This window comes from Thunnus albacares, chromosome 7 (genome assembly GCF_914725855.1).
Source record: "Thunnus albacares chromosome 7, fThuAlb1.1, whole genome shotgun sequence".
Taxonomy (NCBI): Eukaryota; Metazoa; Chordata; class Actinopteri; order Scombriformes; family Scombridae; genus Thunnus; species Thunnus albacares.
Genome location: NC_058112.1, coordinates 20,120,030 through 20,144,405, shown reverse-complemented (window position 1 = coordinate 20,144,405; position 24,376 = coordinate 20,120,030). Strand labels below are relative to the sequence as shown.

The window sequence follows — 24,376 nt, the reverse complement described above, 5'->3', positions numbered from 1 at the left end:
GCTGTAAACTGCGTTATTTTCTGCGCGTTGGCCATTATCTGTTTTCTGATTGGCTGGCTGGCAGGTGACAGTTGGAAATAGGGACTGTTCATAGTCCTGTCAACGGCTGTTTTAGCCTGTTTAACCGTTAAATCATTCTCGCTTTTAAAACATATGAGTTCAACTGACTACAAACAAACTTTAAAGCTTAACTAATCAATTTTTTTGTTTAATCAAGTTTATAATGCAAAAAAAGCTCTGATAAACCCACACTACCTACCTAACCCAGCACTAAATGACTAGACAGACAAAGTTAGCGACTAGCTAACTGGTTAACATATTGAAGCATTAGCAGCTAGGTGGAGACCAAAGCAGAGCGAACAGGACTGAATATTACATACAACAGGTAAATGAAAATGAATGTTGCTGCATGTCTGTTGGATTTTGTTATAACAACTTCATGAGGTGAATATGTTGTTTGTTTTTTTCAGCTAGTTCGACTGCCTGTAAGTGGCTAGAAAATCTATTAATGCATTTTTAAATAATGGATGACGATTGGAATACAGATTCTAAGGTAAGTGGCACTAATAATACACTATAGGCACTACATGAAGTGGAGGCTAATAACCTCCCCCACCAAGTCCATAATTTTCCATACATCAGGAAATTATCGCTTTTAAGCTACATATTTTTCAACTCATGACCTCAGAATTATACACACTTATATTGACTTACATTTATTCCCTGGGCAATACATGCCTAACCTAATGCTACACCTAACCCTACCCTTAACCCTAAAATTTAATAATTAACCTTGCTTTTTATCCTTAAATAGGAGGTGAGCTTTCATCAGCACAAAATACAAGATAGTACAAGTAAGCTACACGCTCACACACACACAAATACGCACATGCTGGGACACAGTTACATGAGATAAGAAATATAGAATACCAAAATGAACTGCTTTAACATAGCCAGCTGTTTCATTGTCCCCTGCAGCCTCTATCTGTTTCTCTTTCTTGCTTGTCCTCTGAAACAATCTGCATAGTGTGGCTGAAAGAACGGAGGCGTTGTTTGGGTTGAATGGAGGAAAAGCAGAGGGGTGGAAGGGTGGAGAGGGAGATGCTCCAGCTGTGGGGGAACAAGACAACACAACAGCATCTCACATGTGGGTGAGGGGTGGGGTGGAGGGGGGGGTGGGCGTCAAGGCTGTGGGGGCTGCACACAGTGGCATTGTTATAAGGGGGGGTGGGATGCAGCTGATAAGAGTGAGAGAAATGGATCATTCCCTCAAATCCTCCCCTTGGGAAGCCTTGACACAAAACACTCCTGTTGCTGTATGTTTGTTAAAGCTGGTGGAATTCAAAAAGGCCCCGCAGATGTGTTTTAAATCACTAAAATAGATAAAAGTTTCTCGAACATTTTTGTGCTGCTAGATCAGGCAGAGAGAAAACATCTCTTATCTGCATTAAGGATCATGCATCAAATACTGTTAAAATTGAACTTGCACATCATGACAATATGTTGAAAAGTTTTTCCAAGGCATCCTTTCCTTGAGATCTGGTGTGATTTGTTAATGGTGTTAAAGTGTTTTCATATGGCATATAGCTGCAAAACTACATTTTCCCTCAGAGGGCTTTACGGTCTGTACAACACCTTGATTAGGATAAGAAAAAACCTAACATACCAAAATCCTTTAAGATAACAAACGGGAGACACCTCAGGGGGAGCAACTGAGGAGGGATTCCTCTTCGAGGATGGACAGACATGCAATAAGTGTCATATAGAATAGGCAGAAGTAGCAGAAATAAAATTACAATAGGCAATCAGTCAATTGAAGTCATATCCCCATCAAGTGTATTTGAGATTTCACTGAGAGGTGTTCAGGGAAACAACTTTGTTTTAGAGCAGGATAATGCTTCTTCTCAGTTAAAAAACATATTCAAAAACTGTTTTATTTCACATATTAAACCATGTGTCTCAAATAGGACAATGATACAATATTATGGTATGACACAATTTAATATAAGATAATTGTAAACCAACTATCGAGTACCAAAGGCAGACGCGTCCTTACACAGAAACTTTTTTTTTGTCCGGGGAAATTTGCAGCAGCCCAGCGCACATCCCTCACCTGCCTCAGCTACTCTCCTCCGACTCTGCTGCACACATCCTGTCTGAGAGGGAGAGGCAAAGGAGGAAGAGAATCAACCTAAGAGGCTTGGGGATCAAGTTCACGCAACTTTTACGCACACGATTTTAAAGGTTCTATCTTTTTTTCGGCTCGATTTTTTCCCCCCATGATGATGTTTTTTGCGAAAATAAACCAAAGATTATTATGTGGCTTGCGGGAGCTGAAGTGAAGGTCCGCCTGAAGGGGGAATTCTTCAACGTTATTCTTCCGTGGATATTTGCTGGCACCTTAATTTAACAAAAAAAAAAAACCTACGAGTATAGTTTAAAAAGATATTAAACGTAACGTCATTTGCGGCGTTTTGGCCATATAGAGACGTCAATCCAGTGCCAAGTTGCTCAACAGGAGAAAGACGTTCTCCAAGCGCTGGATTTATGTAAACTAAAACAAGAAGTCACAACGACTATAATCAGGATTGTGATCGTGATGTATATGTGAAGGTTTCCCCGATCCGAATTGATTCCGTTCGGACAAGGGGAGACTTTAATGGATTTTTTATGTGGGACCCGCTAGGATGGACGTGGTAGATGAAACAGAAGCTTTACAGAGATTTTTTGAAGGTAAGAGTTCTCACTTATTATTATGTGTAGCCAATTAATACAGGGAAGTGTACAGATAATTTAAAGTACATTAGACTAAGAGTGATTTTCTCACTTTCACAGCCGTTTTGACCTCTGAACAATTTATTTAAGTAAAGAAGAGATACCTAATTTTTTTTTTAAATGACCAGTTCTAGTTTTACCTGGTGTTCATATTGTCTCAGAGTCAGAAAACCTGTTAAACTTTTATGATGTACTGTACATGACAGGTGGTTAACATCACTATTATAATATTATATTTGCAAGTGATCTTACAAGACTTTAAGGTAATATAAATATTAACGTGCACATGCTTTTATTTTTCACTTAAAGTTCCCCCTTTGGTTGTTCATCTTATGTGAGCATGCAGGAGGGTTAACGGGTGCAATGAGCAAAAGTGCTGGTGATGGGTAACAGATCAAGTTAAGCGGGGAATCCTAAGAAAAAACGAGGTGGAGGAGGGTGGGATGGAGGGTTGGAAGGGTGTAGGAATTCAAGTCAAGATAAATGGTGTGTCTTGCAAAGGTACTGTGGCACAATGTGTGTGTTAGAGACAGACATGAGCAATGTGATTTCAACCAGTGATGTAGAGTTAATCATCATGCAAACAACCATAAATAGAACCAAAGTTCAGTTCGGAAACGCACTAATTTACATTTATCCTCATGAAATCTGTTCCATACAGATACAGTGTTACATACAATGAGTTTAAATAACTGAGATTTTAGTTTGTATACTTTTCTTCCACATATTCAAAAAGAGTTTTACAAATTTACCAACCTTTCTAGTACATGGCAGTTGTGTGTGTATGCAAACTTGAGATCTTGATTGAAATAAGTTCAGTTAATAAGTCAGAATTTGATAATATTTCTGACTCTTTGAACTTTATTCATCAGTCATATTCCCACAATAAATTTGACATATCACAGGCAAGATGATCAAATTTTGCCATATTTGTTTTAAGAGTTATTCACCACACTGTGATTTACCGCGTGCCACAGAGTTCATATCATCACTAATTGGTGTTTTTTTCAGAGAAACTTAATGTCAAGTGTCCAGCAGAAGTCAAGTGCACATAAAAACACATACTGTGGTTTATGTTTAATAAGTTATCTGTAGAGAGACTTAACACTTTATTATAGTATACACAAAAGTGTTAACTTAAATATACACATCCATCCATGACTGTCAAAGGTTCCTTGCCAATCTGACAGGAATTTGGTGTGTTTACATTCTTGCTTTGGGAGTAAGAGAGATGTTCTTACTTTGGCTTTATTTCAGAAACTCTTGCTTGGACTAAAATGTCAACTTGTCCATGAGAAGTATACAGTAGGTGCTGCCTTTGGATGCTTTGTGCTGCAGTTTGTACGATTTGGGAGATTGTTAATGGTTTCAACACCAAACAGATGCGTTTTATTCATTTGTTTATTTAACTTTTTCTTTTTCTCAACTAACCCTATCAAACACTTAGTTATATGTCTCTCACGCTATGGATTCAGCAATAAACCTTGAATTTAAATTGGTGAAAAAAATTTAATAAGTTCTTGACTTTATATATCAAGTGACTGTTAGATTAGTATCCATGTTCATCTTGTCCTATACCTAAAAGATACACACACAGAAATACACACACTCACACACACATACAAAGCACTATAATGGATTTCAGCACTTTTAAACTGTTTTAATAGGATTAGTGAAATATGTATACATCCACACTAATGCACAGTGTACATTCCTGGCATAGCCCTGGTGGCTGTTAAAACACAATGAGGTGAGACTGGTGTTTCTCCTCGGTATTTGGCCTTTCCTGGGCTCTCGCTCTCTCTGACTCCATTAGAGTGACAGTGAGCAGACAGGGTGAGGAGGTGAGATAGTGCAGACTCAGGGTGGAGAGAGACTGGCCTGTTGAGAGAAACCCAACTAAAACCTCCACCGCCCCCCCAAAACTTGACCTTCTCATCTCTGACTCACTTAGACAACAAACAGCTCATACGCTCATGGACTCATGTGTGCACATACAAAGGAAAATGACATTTATTGCTATTGTGTTGGATTAATTCAAGTAATGCCCCATCCTAAGTCAACCAAACACTTGATTAAACCGCAACCCATACAGCCTGTAGTGTGTGAACATTTTCAGCAGGTCCTCAAGACAAAATGTGGCAGAACTAAAACATTAATGTACAATGGTTTGGAGAAAACAGAACTATTGGTTTTAGCCACTGCAATAAACACAGTCTATACTGTGCTTTGAGCTAAATGCTAACATCAAAATGCAAACATGCTCACAATGACAATGCTAAATTGCTCATGTTTAGCACTGTATAGACTATAATGTTTATTATGTTAGCTTAGCTAATTAGGACAAAACAAAGTAAATCTCAGGCTGATGAGATTGACATAAGTTTTACAGGTATTTAGTCATAAACTACAGTATTGGATGGTAAAATTTTGACCTGCTGGTGGCACTAGATGTTAGGATATCACCAAAGTGATTAGGATTCATCCTGAGGGGAACATGAATGTCCGCATCAAATTTTATCTAAATTCATCCAATACTTACAAAGACATTCACTCAAAATCACAAATGTCAACCTCATGGCGGTACTAGAGGAAAAGTCAGGGGTTCACCAGAATCAGTAGGATGCATCTTCTGGAAACCATGAATCTTTGCAAAAAATCTTGTGTTGATCTATCCAGCAGATGTTGATGGAAACTTTGACCTGCTGGTGGCGCTAGATGGACAGTTATAGAATCACCAAAGTCACTGGAGTACATCCTCTGGGCACATTGAATATCTGTACCAAGCTGTAATGGCAATCCATCCAATAGTTTGTTGGATATTTCACTTTGGATGTACCAACAGAGGATACTGTCATAAAACTGTATCTGCCAGAGATAAAACTTAGACCATATTCACCCCGTAACCCTCTGAATCTGGAGGTCTATTTATCATGTTCTTACTCCATATTCCCTTGAAAAGATAACCAGCTCATCACTCATGTTACTAAATCAAAAATCCTATTAAGTCCCACTGTACTCCCATAGTTGTGAATCATGGCTGGGAAGGCTGTCCTCCATCTTGGAACGCTTGCAAGAAACAACCAAACATTTGCTCTGATTTACGGGTTGAACAGCAAATTGCTGTTAGAGGAGTGTATTGTTTTTGAGCAGCCAGGCTTAAGGTCTTACACGTAGCTTTTATTTTTCATTGTTGTGCCTCCCTCCCATCAGTGCTGACTGCCAACTGAGTAATCCTCAGCCAGTGAATGTTGTTTATAATTGAATTGGAGTCTGTTAGATTTATCACTTTTTGTGTTCATGTGTGAGTGCGCGCCTATGTGTGTAATAACCTAAAGAGAGACTGGGAGCAACATTGTTATGGAAAAAGTGGTGTGCAGAATCAGGGTGTTTTGGGATGTCTTTTCTGCGTCCTGAATGTCATCCTATATACTAACAGGTAACTTTATCTATCACAAGCACAGGCATTATTATTCTAGGTGCTTAGAATTGCTCTGTGTGTAAAATTTAGTTGTTAAAATTTAAAATACAGTTTTTATTATATATTTAGATAAATCTACTCTTGATTTTCTCACTTCTGAGCGATGTCAGTGTAACAAACTGATTTTTCTTCTTCCTGCTCTGTATCTTCTCATTTTTCTCCTTCTATATTTTCTTTTTCCTTCTTCTTTGTTGTTTACATCTTCCTATTCTTCTTCCTCTGTGTCTTATCTTCATTTTCTTCCTTGATATGTCCTTCTTCTTCTTTTTGCTTTGTCTTTCTCCCGCCACGCTCTGTAACTCTGTCTTGTGTTAGCCCTTAAACTCGACCTCACATTCGCAATGTTTCATTTTTTTTTTCCAGCCTCGCTGCTTGTCCCGGTCCCAGCCTTGTCACTCCTCTAATCTCCTGAGCCAGGTCCGCCGGTGCGACCAGTGCTTGTGTGCGACAAGGGCTGTGTGTGGTAGCCTGGTACAGCCCTTTCTCATGACTGGGGAATAATCCTCATTATAACACTATTCTAGCCTTTCTCTCACACACATACACAATATGCCTTTGCACATAGGCATGCACGCGCAGACACACACACACTTGTTGCGCTGACCTGCGACTCTCAGGTCTGCAAGAAGAAAGTCTTTCGGCCCGAGTAGGGAAACATGTGAAAAATAGAGAGGAATTGTTCTTCTCATCTTCTGTTTCAGGTGTTTTCTTCTCAAGGACATCAACATGCTTTGGCTACGCGCAGGTACTCTGCCGCTCTGTCCACTCTGCTTCTCTCTAGATGTGATTTATTTTGGTCCCTACATGATGAGGGACTTTCTGTTCTTAATATCTCTGTCATAGCAAGTCTCCTCACTCTTTTAAGCTATTTTTATTGGTAGCTCTTGTCTTGTTAAACAAATGGAGAAGATCTAGATCACACTCAGGCTAACACTTTCTAGCGTAGATTTGACATATTTCCTTTCACAATTTACCATTTGTGTTTATATGTGTTTAATTGTACTCTGTACTCTGCGTGCTTAGACGGATGCATTTTCTAGAACAGCTGACAAATTGTCTGCTGGTGTACATCTGCATTGATTGTATTGATATTACTAACATACATCATGTGTTTTTTTACTCATTTTTTGACATTCAATGGCAATTACCCAGAATACTGGGAGGTATTAGCTTGTTATTAGTCAGTAGCTATTGGGAAACACAGAAACTCAGTAAACATATACTTACTTCAAAATGATCCATCTCCAAAACCACCTAGGATTATAGGACTAACACTTGCTACTGGCACATGTTCATTTATTGCAAGCAACTATCTGTTATATAATATGTTGTATGATCAAATATAATTTTTGTTTTCTGCAAAATTTTTAAAGTTGGTTCTGTATAAAATTTGAATGTAATACTTTTGGGAAGAGTATCCACCGTCTGTACAGTATGTGTGTATATGTGTGGATTTGCAGCCAAGTACATTCTGGTCTAACTGTTTAATGATCAAATGGACTTTGTTCCTCCTTAGTAAGTTACTCTGAGAGATTAATTATTAACACACAAGTGTGTGCATGGAAAATGCAGAGGCAAAAATCTGTTGAAAATTGAAATTAAGAAGACAAGTTTTCTTTCAAAATTTCAGCTTTCAATTTCCTTTAAATATATTTTATAAAACTTTAACAGAATAAAATTACATTTTATACTTTTTTATACTATTTACACTAAAAATGTGAGGAAACAGAAACTATGTGCATTAGATTGAATGATGTAAATCAAACCACATTTAATGTGTACTCACACACTCAGTCCTCTGTTTGTGTTCATTTTAGATTATTACTCTGCTGACAACCCAGGCATTGAAATGGTGGCATAACACACACACACACTCATCCATACGCAAACCCCCCCAACCCCCACACACACAAACAAACAAACATGCACGCGTATGCTCACATACACACACACACACTCTCCTCTCAGCCCCTAATCTCTCAAAAGGCCAGTCTGTATCGAAGTTGCTCTGACAATCATTTCACTGTTCCTTGTTGAACACAGCTGGACAGAGGAAAACATAGAGGACAGGGAAAGTTACACATCCAGTTCACAGCAATTTCAACTTCACTGATTCAGTGATTTAGAAATTAAAGTTCCTTAATTTATGTTTCTGTTTAGTTGTACCAGCACAGTAAAAGCAAAAGATGTATTGTTTGTAGTTTGCAGATTGTTAGGTAGTTGGTGAAAGTTCCAGAAAAGAGGAAATAAAAACATCTGTTCTTAATCAACGTGTTCAGCTGCAAATGTGAGACTTTGAACAAATGTAACACAAACACACAAGTCCAGTCTTTAATTTTTGGCTGGACCGCAACAGCGGGGCCAGCCCTATAAACACGAATGTCCCTGACTGACTGACTGAATGGTGAAGTTACACCATTGGTCGGCTGACCTTCCTGTATCCGTTTCAATAGCATTTCATACACGGTCCAGCCATATACTAGGTTTTTACCTAGTCTTGTTGAGACAGTTCTTGGTTTTGTAGGTTTGTTAGGACTTGGACTTGGCTGTTTTGGTTTTGGGTTTCAACCAGGTACACTTGGATTCTTATGTAATTAGTAGTAGTTTTTTGTCACAGTTCTTCTATGTCCTGTGTTTTTGTCTCACCAACAAAATTCTTTATTTCCACAATGTGGTTTTATTCACTATATTAACAGTGAGCCTGTCGCTCCTCTCATGGTTATTTTAGCCTCCACACAATGATCAATTTTCCCAACTGTGCTTTTTCCATCAATTTAATAATTTTGAATTATATAACTTAATACAACTTACTTAATAAGCAGCAGCAGCAGCCTATATATTTAGGGAAAGGCAGGTGGATAGAACAGGAGGCTGCAAAAAAGACATTTTTGAGCTTCAGTGTGCAATTACAATATAGTCTTATCTGTTTGCAGAAAGTGTTAACTGATAAGTACAAATACTACTATTGTTTAACTGCTACTATTGTTTTACTGCGATTTAATTTGGTTAATACATAAAGGTGTAGCATGAGCATCTTAGATATTTAGTTTTTCATACCACAATATAGTTAAGTGGAGCAAATAAAATAATTTCACTGGTTTTGCATGACTGTTATCTCCAGTTGTAAACTGGATAGCAGTTTCTAGTAGTCAGCCTGATAGCAGGCACATCTGGATTTGAAGTTGTTTACCAGACTTTGACTCCAAATAGAGCAATTTTAATTTACACTATGCCCATCACTTCAGACTAAACTACACTTATAGTTTTCATATTTTTATCCAATGGTTTAGTGAAAGGTCATATAATAACTACCTCCAAAATATTGAAAAATATCAAATGGACACAACTGAGTCTTGAAAGAGAACATACCCCTGATTTTTTCGATTCAGGTCTACTGCCACTCTTGACTTGAACTCGACCGTGCTCAATCTTGGACTTCTCTTGGACTCTGTCTTAAGTTTTCCTTGTAGCTTCTGTCTTCTATCTTTCCATCCTTGGACATCAAACTTGTATTCTGTCTTTCTTGCCCTTCACTCCCCACTCCCTCCATCTCTCCATTTTTCGTTATCAGGCCTGCCAGCCTAGATTTACTGCTGTTTTGGGTGGGTTGCACATCTGGATCTTATTTAAGGGGAACCATCCTGCTTTTCTCCCCTTGCACTGGCACGTATTAAGAGACATTAACCACCTGTTTCTATCCAGTGAAGAAAGCCAGTCAGTGTAAACATGCAAGATTTTTACGTTTTCTCAGAAAATAAGGTATTGTTAACGTGAGGATTGATTATGTTAAACAACAAAATTCAGGGCATTTTAAATCTGATTGATAGAGACAAGTGGTTTGGTTTGTGGGTTTGATGACTGTTGTATACTGTCAAACTGGGGCTTGTATTGCGAGATGATACAGTTAATTCAATTTCTATTTGTGGCTAACTGAATGTGTGTAGATGATAGGAACTGTGGCATTAATATCAATACATGATATTTCTGTTGGGTGTCTGACGAGGGGAGCAGCATTAGTCGAAGACAAAAACAGAGAAAAGGAGAATTTTTTCCTATGCTAACACAAAAATTCCTTGCATTCCCTACTGAGTAGCTGCTTAATCTATCAGAGAGTGTGTGGGTGTGGGTGTCTGTGTGTGTGTGAGAGTCAAAGAGAGAGAAAAAAAGAAAAGGAGAAAGACCGGGGTCGCCTGCCCACCCACTGTATACCAGGTCCTTACCCTCTGCTTCACCCCCACCGTCCTGCTCCCCAGTCACACTCATTCTGTTTCCATTTGCAATTTAGGACAAGGAGGGGCAGCATCAAAGAAAATTCATCACTTTCTCTCATGTAATATTTGAATAGATGGCTCTGTGTGCAATAGGAAAGGGTTAGTTTACATAATGTGATTTACCCTTCTCTAAATATATGCGTAAAAAGTGCTTGTTCTACATGTTGGTGTTTTAAAGATTAAGTGGGGTCATGTGTTTGGGATTTGTGAGGCTTTGGCTATCAAAGGGTGAAAATGACCCTGGGGTGAAGTAAGGGGAGCATGAAGAAATTATTAAATGACTTAATATGCTATATAATCATATAAAGACTTGAGAATCTAATTTAGTTATTCATTCAGTAATTGTGATGTAGTAACATTATTTACTGTTGACATTTTTTTAATGGAGAAAAAGGCAGCTAAGGTACGAAATAGTAACCGTCAACTGGAGTGATTCCAGTCTATATGTGTAACCAATTAGAGGCACTGAATCATTAGTATGTGATCTGTAATGTTGACTACTAACATACTTAGACTGTTGGTCACTCTTGTAACCTTAATCTCAGTAAGCAAATCCGAGCCTTTCTTTTTATATGATCTTGACTATTTGTTCAGAAAAAGAAAATTTCATCATAATATGTTCTTAGATAAGTCTTACAGGGAATCATTACGACATAAGCTCAGTGTGTGGAGTTGCTGAAAGATACCCATTGCTAATCCCAGATGCTCTCCATCTCCCCTCCATGTTCCTGACCCTCCCTTTACCACAGGTCATGATATTACCAGTTCTCTGGAGCCAGCCAACATCGACACCAGTATCCTGGAAGAGTACATCAGCAAGGAGGACGATAGCACTGACATGTCAGTAGGGACTCCAAACCAACCTGGCAACGTCAAAACAACATGCACCAACAGAATCAGATCATGTCGTTACAAAGGAATTTGTTTTTTCTGATAAGGCTAATCCCGTTTTTTTTCCCTTCTTCTTCTTTCTCCCAGCTGTTTCTCAGAGGTCCACAGCACCCCAGGACCAAATTACTCATCTCCCCAGGCAGGAGTGTCCTCCTCTGGGGGGTTGGTGTGTGGTGTGAGCCCCCCTATTCCACTAAGGCAAGGAGCCCCTCCGCCTGGGCCCCCTAACTGTCAGAACGCCTACCCTCCAGGTCCATCTCTGGGCCTCCGACACAGCTACCCCTGCCTTGGACAGCAGCAGCACCAACCACACCAACAACACCAGCAGGCTCACGTCAAGCCTGAGCACAGGGGGCACTACGCTCCAGGGTGAGCAGAGAACTGAGGAGGTAGATTGATGGAGGTCAAGACAGAGAAAATGTAGCAACATAGGAATGTTGCTACATTTAAGACCCTAGTTGTGACTCACATTTTAAACCTGGAATCAGGCAAAAGTTGCGGGAGATGACGCAGTATGTTTTCTTTTAGCATGAAACCAGACACACACCCTACTACAGTCCATTATGCAATCAACTGTTGATTAGGCTTCATTTGTTCAAATAAAACATTTTCTGGTCAAGAGGGGGAGGGAGACTGATAACAGACAGAGAGAGAGAGTCAAATTACATCCTGCAAAAAAAAAAAAAAAATCCTGACGCACACAACCTCGTGTAAAGAACATTTATACTAACACTGATCCCAAAAGACATTTTAGAAAATAAAGAATATACAAGAGAGAGGTTGTCAACTTCAAGCATGGTACTTCTTTAAAGATGTGTATAATTTTGACAGTCTAATATTATTACATTTGTGAATATAAGACTGATTGCCTTCTATTCTTTTAGGACACTACCTGAGTCTCCTCCAGACTCCAGCTCGGAGCCATACTCTCCTCAGCAGGTGAATGGTAAGTAACACATCTTTTTGTCCTATAACAAATTGAGATAAAGATGGTGAGAGAACACACACAAAAGAGAGAGTATAACAAGCAGAAATGGCACTTTAATGTGTAGACTGCACTCAGACAGTCACTGAATCAGAGGAAACCACTCAGGTCGTTAAGGTGTGTGTGGGTCACAGCAACGTCTCTGTTTAGATCAATATCTGTTACTCATCGCTTCAGTGTATTTAACAGAGCATAAAGAAGAGGAGGAAATCTAGTTCATGCACAAAAAAAATCAATATATTAAGACATTGAGTGCAGTGTGTAATTGTCATTTATTTAAGGATAGGTTCACAATTTTTCAAGTCTGTCTTAAAACAACAGTCAGGTGTCCATGTGAACATTCAAAGAGGTTTTTTTTTTGCTGTAATCATTCTTCCTGTTCATACTGACCATTAGAAGATCCCCTCTAAATGCACTTTCAATTTAAGCGATGGGGGACAAAATCCACAGTCCTTGCTTGTGCAAAAATGTATTTAAAAGTTTATCTGAAGCTACTATGATGCTTCAGCTGTCTGAGTTAGTCAAATAAAGTGGATATCGTCCAATGTAACCGTCTTTTTAGTATAAAATTCCCTGGACAGCGTTCCCATGGTTGGCTGCAGTAGAGGGATAGTTACAGAAAGAGGGAAATTTGTGCTAAAAAGACTGACTTTGAAAGATATCCTCTTGATTTGGTGTTTTTGGATGGCTGAAGCTTCATATAAGCTTCAGATAAACTTTTAAATACATTTTTGCTCAAAACAAGGACTGTGAATTTTGTACCTCATCACTTACATTGTAAGTGTTTTTTTTAGGGGATCTTCTAGTGTCCAGTATGAACAGGGTGAATTATTACCGCAAGAAAAACCTGTTTTAATGTTCATATGGGCATTGTTTTAAGACCAACTCGAAAAATTGTGAACCTATCCTATAATCTACAGTTTACATAATTTGTCTGGAAAATAAATTTAATCAAAGTTTAAGTTCAGTTTTTTATTTCCCTTTTACATGATTCCTCAGAGAATGAACAAGCGCAAATTTTAATATTACAACACCAGCTGAACAACAACAGTTCTCAAAGTCATTATGTACCTCTTGCTGCTCACACACCCGTGTTGGTCTTGCCCATTAGTAAAAAGGTGTGGAGTAGTGTTATCTGATGGGCATCCCTCCAGTTTGAAACAATGGAAAATACCTTTAGCCAAGGTTGGAGGAAACAAACTGCAAACTGGCAGGATGAAATGCAAAATGGACAAATCAATCCTGAGGAGAAAAAGCTGTGTTCTGTGTTCGATTAAATGCATTTGCAAATGTATTACAATGTAAACATGATGCTCCATCCCCCTTGTGCCTTTCAGATCCTCACATGATCAGGACCATGACACCAGAGAACATGTGTCACATGACTCCGACGCCACCCCTCCCACACGGACACTATTCCAGCATGCATCGGGACATGTACCTGAAGCCTGAGCCCATGATATCACAGTACCCTATTGGTCCAGCCACGAGTGGAAGTGGAGACATGCAGCAGACACAGATGCTCCATCAGCTGCTGCAGCATCCTCAGGGACAGGAGTGAGTCATGAAGACATACAGGAGGGAGGGAAAGAAGGGTGGGAGGGGTGCACTGTCCAGTTTGTATGGAGGAGAAGACATTATTAGAAAGATTAGTAATGTATGTTTCCATTTCCTCACACAGTGGGATCCCTGTTCACCAGGCTAAGAAGAGGAAGCACTCAGACTCTCCCAACAGCACCCTCAATTCCCAAATCCTCACAGGTATCATCAAACAAGAACCAGGTAGGCAGGCATCTTTCTTCTCTTCCTCATCTCCTCTACCTCAAGCTCACCCGCTCTCATCTACCCTTTAACTCTCACACAGATAAAGACTTTTGCAGAAAAGTTGTGGACATTCTTCTCATTCATCGGTCTGACCTTAAAGCTGATATTTCAAACTGTTTATCACAGGTTTAATGCAGGATGCAGACAACGCCTACTTGGACCCAAACTATCAGTGCATTAAGTGGCAACCTCACCAGCAGAACAAGTGGACACCACTTTATGATGCAAACTGCAAAGAGCTGTGGGTGGAACTTATTTTTGGCATATTTGTACATTTTTACTACACATAGTTACAAAAAGAACTGAAAGCACTACACAGAGATTCAAAAATGAAAGGACTCATAATTGGTTAAGAAGATAATTCAACAAAGTACCCAGCAGGATTGGCAGTGGAAGAGTAGGGGTTGCAGAGGTCTACAAATTCCTCAGAGGTGAGCTGTGTGGGGGAGTGAGCAAGCACAGGGTTTCGGTTTAGAAAGACAACGCGAGGAGGGGGTAAAGGGAGAAATTAGTGTACACCTACTTGTGCTTTTGCAATGCCAAAACAGAAAGAAGTATAGATAGGGAGGGAGGTTAAAGTGAACTCACAAGACCTTTCAGATATGTTATCAACACCACCTGGTTGCCCATCACAACATTTACCATACCACACCTACTTAATTGGACAGAAGATTTTCATTTGTTTTAAATTCAATTTAAGTCTTTCAGAAGATCTTGGTCCTCTGTGTAGTAAAGCAATAAAACCAAAACTGTTGCTCAGAGGCCTCAAGGGTTTTATGCAGGGGGTCCCTACCATTGAAAAGAAGTTTATTTACATAAAATATATTTGATTATAAGTTGGCATCATAAGAGAGTAATTGCGGTGTTAGTTTTTACTCTCTCTAAATTAGCTCCCCATACGCATTATAAAATTACCAAAGTACATTACATGCTTGATCCACATGTGAATCTCAGAGGGTTTGGACCTAAAAACAAGTAGAAGCCCCTATAACAGAGTCAAGAGTCTCCCCCTGGTGATAAAAATGGCAAACCTCTGCATTATGCAACATCTTTTATACTCTAGACTTTAAAATAAAGGATTATATGTTTCCTATTTACATTATTCATGTCATAATCTCTTCTCTTGTCTTCAGTCCGATGCCAACCTACCGTGTTGATGCTGACAAGGGCTTCAACTTCTCCCTGGCTGATGATGCTTTTGTTTGCCAGAAGAAGAACCATTTCCAGGTCACAGTGTACATTGGCATGCTGGGCGATCCCAAGTACATCAAGACAAGTGACGGCCTGCAGCCCATCGACTGCTTCTATCTCAAACTCAATGGAGTAAAAGTGAGAGAAGGCAAAATGGTGAACATAGTGACAAATCCAGTACTGACATGAGTGACCATTACCTTTACAGTGTATTTAGTGAATATGTTATTTTTCTCTTCATTGCAGGTGGAGGCTATGAACCAGTCCATCAGCGTGGAGCAGTCACAGTCTGACCGCAGCAAGAGACCCTTCAAGCCAGTGCTGTGAGTCTGAACACATTTGTCGAAGCAGAAACAATATGAAGCTGTAGGAGAATGTTTTTTACATTATGTGATTTTGCTTTTCCTAGGGTCACCTTGCCCCCAGAGCAGGTCACAAAGGTCACAGTGGGGCGGCTCCACTTCAGCGAGACCACGGCAAATAACATGAGGAAGAAGGGCAAACCAAACCCGGACCAGAGGTGAAAGACCTGCCATCACGTGTTAAATGATTCAGTTTGGTCTCATCCAAAGCTCTGGTAGTCACAAACACTCCTGATGTGTTTGTCCTCACAGGTATTTCATGCTGGTGGTGGCGCTGCATGCTCAGTCCCACAGTCAGAGCTACACTGTGGCTGCTCACGTGTCTGAGAGGATCATCGTCAGGGTAACGTCTGGCCATGTCTGTCTGCCTCCTACAGCAATCATATCCCTTGTGAATGTGACACCTTTCTCTTCATCTTCTGTACACACCCTCTGCACTTCAAAGTCACTATGTTGATTTCAACATCTCTATTTTTCTCTTTCCATTCCTTTTATCTGCGTGGCTGTGATCCCCATTACACTTACACTCCAAAATACATAGTTTAGAAGAGTTCTTATTATGAATCATAATTGTATAAGCTTAAGAAGTATTAGAAAAGCTATTTTAAAGCTACACAATCATTTCCTCGTTATGCTCCAGTCCAATGTTGTATTCAGTGAATTCCAACAAATATTAAGCTACTGTATAAACTGTGATGTGAATTTACATCTTAGGCTTGTGTTAGATTATTGCACTTATTTGGATCTTTTTTTAGCATATTGTTTTAATATCTGAACAACAGTTTGTCTGCGCCTTCTCCTTTGTCTCTCTGTCACAGGCGTCCAACCCGGGCCAGTTTGAAAGTGACAACGAGGTGCTGTGGCAGCGTGGCCAAATGCCTGACTCAGTCTACCACCACGGGAGAGTCGGCATCAACACTGACCGGCCGGACGAAGCCCTTGTCGTCCATGGCAACGTGAAGGTCATGGGTTCCCTGGTACACCCGTCTGACATCAGGGCCAAAGAGAATGTCCAGGAGGTCAGGATGACACTCAGTGTGTATGTATATGGGTGTGTGTTTGTGTGCGTGTGCATGTGTGTTTTTTGTCTTTTTTTTGCCTCATGTGCTTGTCATCATGAATCATGTCATCCAAATGCCCATGCTCAGCACAGTTCCCTGATTGCACAGTTTAACTTTGAGTTAGTGTTTTGTCTCGTCATTACATTTGATCCAAGCGTTTTCATCTGCAACATCCTGTTCTCATCCCATCTGCATCTGCATGGGTGTCATTGTCATTCTGTCTGTGTGTAGGTGGACACCACAGACAATTTGAAACGGATTTCTCAGATGAGGCTGGTCCATTATCAATACAAGCCCGAGTTTGCTGCCACCGTGGGCATAGAGAACACTGCGGAGACTGGTAACAAACTGTGCAACTTAATAAATAACTCAAATTTAAATGTTTAGTTCCATCATCTCATTTCTTTGTACTCTGTATATCATATTATCACCTCTATGTCTTTGGTTTGTCTTTTGCTGTACGTGAATTGTTGCACATCTGTTTCTTGTATCTGTGCTTGCCGTCATTCTTTTGCTGCTCTTTTTCACTCAAGCACTTGTTATATCCTCCTGCAGGAGTGATTGCTCAAGAGGTCCAGCAAATCTTGCCTGAAGCAGTAAAGGAGGGGGGTGATGTGGTGTGCGCCAATGGAGAGACCATTCCCAACCTGTTAGTCGTCAACAAGGTAATGAACACACATACATACACTGTACACACACACAGTACTTCCAAACACACTAACAGCTTTCTCCCTCTAACTCCAAAGGAACGTATCTTCATGGAGAACGTGGGAGCAGTGAAGGAGCTGTGCAAGCTGACAGACAACCTAGAGACTCGTATAGATGAACTAGAGCGCTGGAGCCGCAAACTGGCCAAACTCCGACGTCTTGACAGCATGAAGAGCACCGTGAGTGGAGGCACTGTCAGGTGAGAGCAGTAGGTAGCCACATATTCAGGTGTTAAACACTGACGGAGATGATCTTCTTTGAACATTAAAAAAATTAATTATATTTGTTATTCTTTTCCATGTAGCCAATCAGGGAGTTATTTTAGCAGGACAGGAAGCGGCCCACTCAAGAAGAAGACAGTCAAATCTGGGAGCAAGGTCTGTGGTTGCTAAAATATGTAAAAAAAAAAACAAAAAAAACAGTAGTAAGTTAGTGAACAGCAGGATGAACATCTTTTATGTAATTTGTGTGTTTATTGCAGAATTCCCCTCCAGATCAAGGCTGCATCAGTCAGAGGTTCATGCAAGGCACCATCCTGGCACTTGTCATCGTCATGGCTTTCAGGTTAGAATGAGGAAGAACATGTGTTTGGATAGGGAGCGATTAATAAATGACAAACCTGCTTTATTTGTGTACAGTAAAGACATGGTGATGAAGTATTGGACCTTTATTTGTCCCCCTCCAGTGTCATTTCCATGTCCGTCCTTTATGTACTGACTCTTCACCACAGAGGAGGCGCCACAGAGAAAGATGGGTATGTGTTATTGTGGGAAACAGACACTTCCGTTTACAGTGAAAGAAATCAATTTTCCACTTTCCTCCTTTTTAATGTCTTTCTATATAATCTGTTCCTGCTTTCTGTAGCTACGTTTCTTCCTGTGTTCTCTACATCTCTTGGATGCCCATCTTCACTGCCACTGTTACTTTCTGTCCGCCTGTCTGCCCATGGTACGCCTTCAACACTCGTCTTTCTTGCTACTTCTCTGATCTGTTCTTTGAGTCTTATCTTTGATTGCTTAGTTGGGTGTTTCTTTTGCCCCGTCTGAAAGGAGGTCATGACTCACATTTCTAAGCACTTTAAAGTTTATTAGCTTTTAAGAGTAGCATTATTTCAACTAAAGCTCTGCTCCGACTTTATTATGGCATTTGATCGGTGCAGGTCCAGAGCTGCACTGGGATCCTCACGCAAGAGTCCATATACTCCACTGCCCACCACCCCTGCACCAGGTGAGTAAAGATTCCTGCGAAGTGGCCTGAGGGAACAAACCTTTCTGTTTGGTGGTCTTGAAAATCACAGCCATTAACAAACTCACTCAGTGAATATAAGCATATTTTACTTCAAATTGATCTTGTCTTGTCATTTTTTAAAAATCCTGCAGCTTGTTGTTCAACCACAGTCACAAACAACCAATCAGCTACAGTTCTGACATTAAGCAACAACCAATCCACACCAGGTAAGAAAGCCACTCAGCAAAGTTTGTTTCCTGTAGTATTTGTCTTAAGTACAGATTGAATAATTATCTCCTTTCTTTAGATCTTAGCAGCCTGGTTCCCACACCAGGCACTATTAATAAGAAGGCCAAGTCCAGGCTAATAGACAAGGATGGCCGCAATAGAAACCGTCTTAGTCACACCTCAGCGCCATTGTACTTTGCCAAGTCCAAAAGGCCTGCGCCTACAGATCTGGACGGAGTGGGAGCTACCAACCGTCTGCCTGGGGGTCAGCAGCCAGTGCCACGCAGACAGCGCAGCCTACACACAAAGGGTAAATCCACAAATATAGCCCAGACACGGCACTTTCTCCACACATATAATATTCAGTATGCAAACACAGTAAAACCAGTTGTTTGACCACAGCAAACAAAACTCGTCTGCATACTCCACAGCGGAATGCTATGGGTACAGTTGCTCATAATGCAGCTTTTCTTACTTTCACAGGAGGAAGGTCAGCTCCCTCTCTGGCTAGTCTACATATTGTGGAGACAAACCAAGAAATCACAGCACAAAGCTGCACAACACCCGAAAGCTGCAGGTATATTCTATTGCTTTAGTCTTAAATCGACATTGTATAGCTAGGAGACAAATTAAAGGAAAAAACAACATCAAGTGTCTTAGTAAGGTGGTGGAGAGCACGTTGGTCCTAAATCTCTCATATAGTATAGGTGTTGAATTGGGTTGAGATCTAGTGGATGCGAAGGCCATTATTCACATAATTTTCATATTTGTCAAACCATTCATGCCCTGTATGGAAGCATCTACATTTGTTATGTTTTTACACTCAGTTTTTCCTTTAATTTGTCATCTGCCTGTATGTTTTTACTTCCTTTTACAGTTTGAATTTTTTAAAGTTTGAATTTAGGTCTTTGTGTGCTGATGCTACTTTTCTCTGTGGCAACTTTAGCTACACAATATCCCTCCATGGAAAGAGAAATTCCTCCATCTCACAAATCACTTTGCACATGACGTGAGTATACAAACATCACATGATCTACAAAACTGCACACAAAAAACAAAATCTGGAAAGAACCAGTAATTTAGCACTAATAATGTAAGATAAAACTGTGAGACAATGTTTAATTGGTACCCTTATAATTAATTAATTATGCTTAACTGCTTAACTAGCTTAACCCTTTTACTCTGTGCAAAGCAGGTCAGATGAACAAAAATGTGCAACTTGTCTGTAGGCAAGAATAAAATTTAACATATGAAGCTTTTGATATAAAATGAATGATGAATACATTCTTATTTGGGTTTAAATTAGGGATGCACAATCTAACTTTCGGTATACTGATACGAGTGCTCCTGATTTAAAATCTATATACGTACCTCACTTTGTGGAACTCATTAGAATCTTTATTTAAGGTGACATGAGGTGAGAGAGGATGTGGTGGTAAAAATTGAGTCAGTAATGAATGAATGTCATTGATTTTTTTTAATGACATGGACAAAGAAACAGTATCTAATGTCATGTCATGGCCGAAAACCCAATCTACTTAATGAGGTCAGTATCGGGGCCAATATCAATGCGTCATATGGGATCGGTATATCCATAGTTTAAATAGAGTTCTTTCAAGGAAATCCATTGAAAATCAAATACTGCTTTTAAACTCAATACGACTACAATAACTTACAATAACTAATAATTCTATCTATTCTCTCTTTTTCTTTCTCTATTATATGGTTATTTCCTGAAATCTTTAAAAAAAATTAATAGGAAATTAATATGAAATAATAAACCCATAAAATAAAGCATTATCAATCTAACTACAAACAAAAAATCCAACTGTATCTACATATGACACTTTATAGGCCACAGAGACATATTTAAGCAAATTTAATTCATTGCAGGTCCACAAACAGCGTGTTTGTACGACAATGTGGAGCCACCAAGGGACGTTTGTGCCCCGACCACACAGAGACAGAGCTCTATAACGAACAAAGTACATCAACAAAGGTATATAATGTTACATTTATTCATATAATCAAAACATATTTCCCTCTGTGTCTTCTGCAGCTAGAGTTATTATTTTATCTAATGCTGTTCAGTGTTTACTGACTCTTTACTCTTCTCTAAGGGGACTTATCACCTGTGGTCAGTGCCTGTGCTGTCTTTCCAGGACGTCACGTATCATTTCCGTGTCTCCCTGTCTGTGAGTAAACTTAGCCTCCAGAATATATGAGGTGTCCAGACGCTGCGTGCCAGCTCTGGGTTCTTACTGTGGGAGTTACTATGAGTAAAGTCATTGGGTGGAACTGGTGAATGATTTTTTTTATCTCTTTTCATTGACAGAGTGAAGTGAGTTGCGCCACTGAAGGAGAGACCTCATCATATTCAGACTACCATTTTCTCATTGAAAGCAGCTGCGTGTGAGCGGGAAGATGATGCGTCCCCAGTGCCTTTACAATACACCACGTTTCTCTTTTGTGGTTCCATTTGTGATGAGATACGGTTTTGTCTCATTATTGTACATTATTTTTAAAGCGATTCATACAGAACAAACTATATACCACTGTCCCCATTGTAATCCTCCTCATATGCATTAAGACATCTCTTCTTGCTGTGATCACTGGAGTTTAAAACACTGTTTAAGTTTTTTTTTTATTATTTCTGTCACTGAAAATGTCAGTTTTAGATCACTGTAATTTGTTAACTGCTATTGTGAAAGTAACGTCCATGAGTTTATAGCTTATATTACTGATCACTGTGTCTTCCATACTTAAGCCATAATTTTTTATTTTAGCAGAATTCAAGTTTCTAAATGAAGTCCAGGCTAAGATACTGTAGATGACACTGCATACAGTTTTGTTTAGTTTTGTATATATACTGAATCCAGTGTCCACTGAAAACAAAAACACTTTTTATACACTGGAGAGATCATTGGATTCTGCTATAGGCCTCTGTGAATGGTTGCATACTCGCATTCAGAATATACCTCAGTAGTCCACACTGGCAAACCCTGCGCCTCCACAGTAACGCATTGTGTTTGAGGCTGAACAAAAACACTGTACAGAGAAGGAAATATTGTGCATTTGTATCTCAGTTGTTTCATCCAATGAAACATCAAATTGTTACACAAGACAAGTTATGCATATGCAGACTATTGCACAGATTATCATCTTTAAGGAGTGATAATGAGGATTTCTGTGGAGTAGTTTGCAGCGATACATTTGAAGACCCCTGAGTCATACTAATATCAGCGGATTCACTGGATGACATGCGATAAGACTGGATAAGGAAACTAATCACTGGAAATGAACGTGTAGAAACACTGACCGCTCTAAGCATCTGATAGTGGATTTGTAATACGTCCAACACTGACAATATTTCAAGAAACACTGGAATAGCTTACACTGTATTTTGCTAACTGGACAGAATGCTGGTATGGCAAAAAATGGCATATCATTTAAGGTGCATGCCCAATCATTTCTCTAAAAATGATACATCTCAGCTCGGAGGCAACTTGAATGCTTCTCTGGAAACTTCATTTTTAATGGCTTGATCATGAGGCTGAGATGGAGTTGCATTTATTTACGTACACGCCAGAGAAAACAAAATGCATAACATACACTGGACACTCACATATTTCTCTGGATGTTTTGAATATTTTCCCTGTGTCTATACAGTTAAGAATCTGCAGAGTGTTAACACCTTTAATATGTCTGAATTGTATAATGTTTTCTTTTTCTGTTATCTTCTCTTGTTTTAAAGGCTTAACTTCAAACACCATACATAAAATTCATTTTGAATTCCACAAATTAGTGTATCTCAAACTTAAAATCAATATCAAATAGGAAAAACAGCCATCAGACAAAAGCTTATGGATTTATCATAATATGACACTGTACAATGCTTTTAGTATAATTATTATGACTTCAGTGGGTAGTGTACTATTTTAGCTTATTTATAATGCACCAGCTAGCATAATGAAACCACTGTAGCACTTTTTTGCACTGTATATATGAACTGCTTTTGCTCTGTCCAGTGCACCCAACTGGTTTCAAATACTCTGGTAGAATTGCATTACATGTAACTGTATAGCTTAATTTTGTTAAAACCAATGCTCATTTTTATCTGATGTGTTTTATCGTATTTTTATAGTTCATATTGTTTTTTGTTGTTGTTGTATTATCAATAATATATTAACTTTTAGCTATTGGAGCCCAGAAATGATTGATAAGCATGAAACCACACAGACACAAGAGACACATACATTTCTAATTTTACCACTATTTGTTAAGTAAAAATGCCATAACACTAAAACTTGTTGAGTACTTTAATATCACTACTTTTACTTTTTAGCCCATTTTGTCATTACATTTCGAAGCCTTTTGTCAAGAATATGCTGTAATACTATGAATGCATACAGTAAATAAATTTGTGATTGAATTTTCTGTTGTGTTTGTCAATTTGCAAAATGTTGTTCATTTTGTCCGGTAGATGGCAGCCAAGACTTATTGACGGTTGTTCTTGGACTTTTTGCCCTAATATTTGTCTTTCAGGTAGTGGATTTTACAACCTCACCAACAACCATCAGTGATGGAAGAAGTATTCAGATCCTTTACTTAAATAAAAGTACCAATACAGCAATACTTACAAAATATAAAAATACTCCATTACAAATAAAACTCCTGCATGAAAAATACTTACCTACCTACCTACTTAACTATTAGCAGCAAAATGTAGTAAAAGTATTTAAGTAAAAGTACTCATTTTGTCCCTCTAACTGATATATTATTATATATGACATCATTAGATTATTAATACAGATGCTTCAGTGTGTAAGCAGCATGTTACTGTTGTAGCTGCTGGAGGTGGAGCTAGTTTGAACTACTTTATATACAGTTAGCTGGTTTAGTCCAGTGGTTCCCAACCTAGGGGTCGGGCCCCCCAAAGGGTCACCAGATAAATTTGAGGGGTCGTGAGATGATTAATGGGAGAGGAAAGAAGAAAAAAAAATAAAGTTCTGATGCACAAATCTGTTTTCAGTTTTTGGACTTTTTCTCTAATCTTTGATTTTTGGTGAAATATTGGATCATTTGAACGTTTATTGAAATGAAACTATGTGAGAAGTTTAGAGGGAAAAATCACTATTTGGTGGAGCTGTTAACAACTCGTAGACATTTCAAATGTGACCCCGACTACACACTGCTTTTTGTAAGATATCAAAAGCCAAAAATGTTGGAAAACACTTGTTTAATCTTTAACAATGTGTTGTATTTTAAAAGCTTGTTATATTATCCATTGTGTCAAATCTTCATCTGAAAAGTAACTAAAGCTGTCAAATAAATGGAGTGGAGTAGAAAGTACAATATTTCCCTCTGAAATG

At 39.1% G+C, this 24,376-nt stretch overlaps 1 protein-coding gene across 5 annotated transcripts; it reads left to right on the top strand.

The window, feature by feature from the left end:
- Positions 1-56: 56 nt before the first annotated feature.
- myrf (myelin regulatory factor) lies at positions 57-23,436 on the top strand. Of its 5 annotated transcripts, XM_044356551.1 has the most exons (29): positions 57-385; positions 471-553; positions 815-854; positions 11,277-11,367; positions 11,506-11,787; positions 12,303-12,364; positions 13,741-13,960; positions 14,085-14,185; positions 14,354-14,468; positions 15,361-15,556; positions 15,665-15,741; positions 15,828-15,938; positions 16,033-16,123; positions 16,599-16,799; positions 17,073-17,181; positions 17,397-17,506; positions 17,588-17,748; positions 17,854-17,926; positions 18,031-18,113; positions 18,235-18,303; positions 18,414-18,497; positions 18,709-18,776; positions 18,929-19,003; positions 19,084-19,314; positions 19,488-19,581; positions 19,951-20,013; positions 20,898-21,003; positions 21,125-21,199; positions 21,340-23,436. In XM_044356551.1, exons 2-29 carry the CDS (start codon positions 524-526, stop codon positions 21,418-21,420), a joined length of 3,099 nt encoding a protein of 1,032 aa, XP_044212486.1. In that variant the 5' UTR covers positions 57-385; positions 471-523; the 3' UTR covers positions 21,421-23,436. The 5 variants fall into 5 exon arrangements, with proteins under 5 accessions (XP_044212486.1, XP_044212490.1, XP_044212487.1 ...); XM_044356555.1 differs by lacking the exon at positions 18,414-18,497 and having other exon boundaries at positions 74-385; positions 16,033-16,138; XM_044356552.1 differs by lacking the exons at positions 57-385; positions 471-553; positions 815-854 and adding an exon at positions 1,241-2,733 and having other exon boundaries at positions 16,033-16,138.
- Positions 23,437-24,376: the final 940 nt, after the last annotated feature.

Bases quoted from the DNA above. Each gene is read 5' to 3' on its own strand.
- myrf (XM_044356551.1), top strand. From the start codon at position 524: ATGGATGACGATTGGAATACAGATTCTAAG. The intron at 17,927-18,030 runs GTCTGTGGTTGC...TGTTTATTGCAG, and splicing joins CAGTCAAATCTGGGAGCAAG to AATTCCCCTCCAGATCAAGG. The intron at 18,777-18,928 runs GTGAGTAAAGAT...AAAATCCTGCAG, and splicing joins GCCCACCACCCCTGCACCAG to CTTGTTGTTCAACCACAGTC.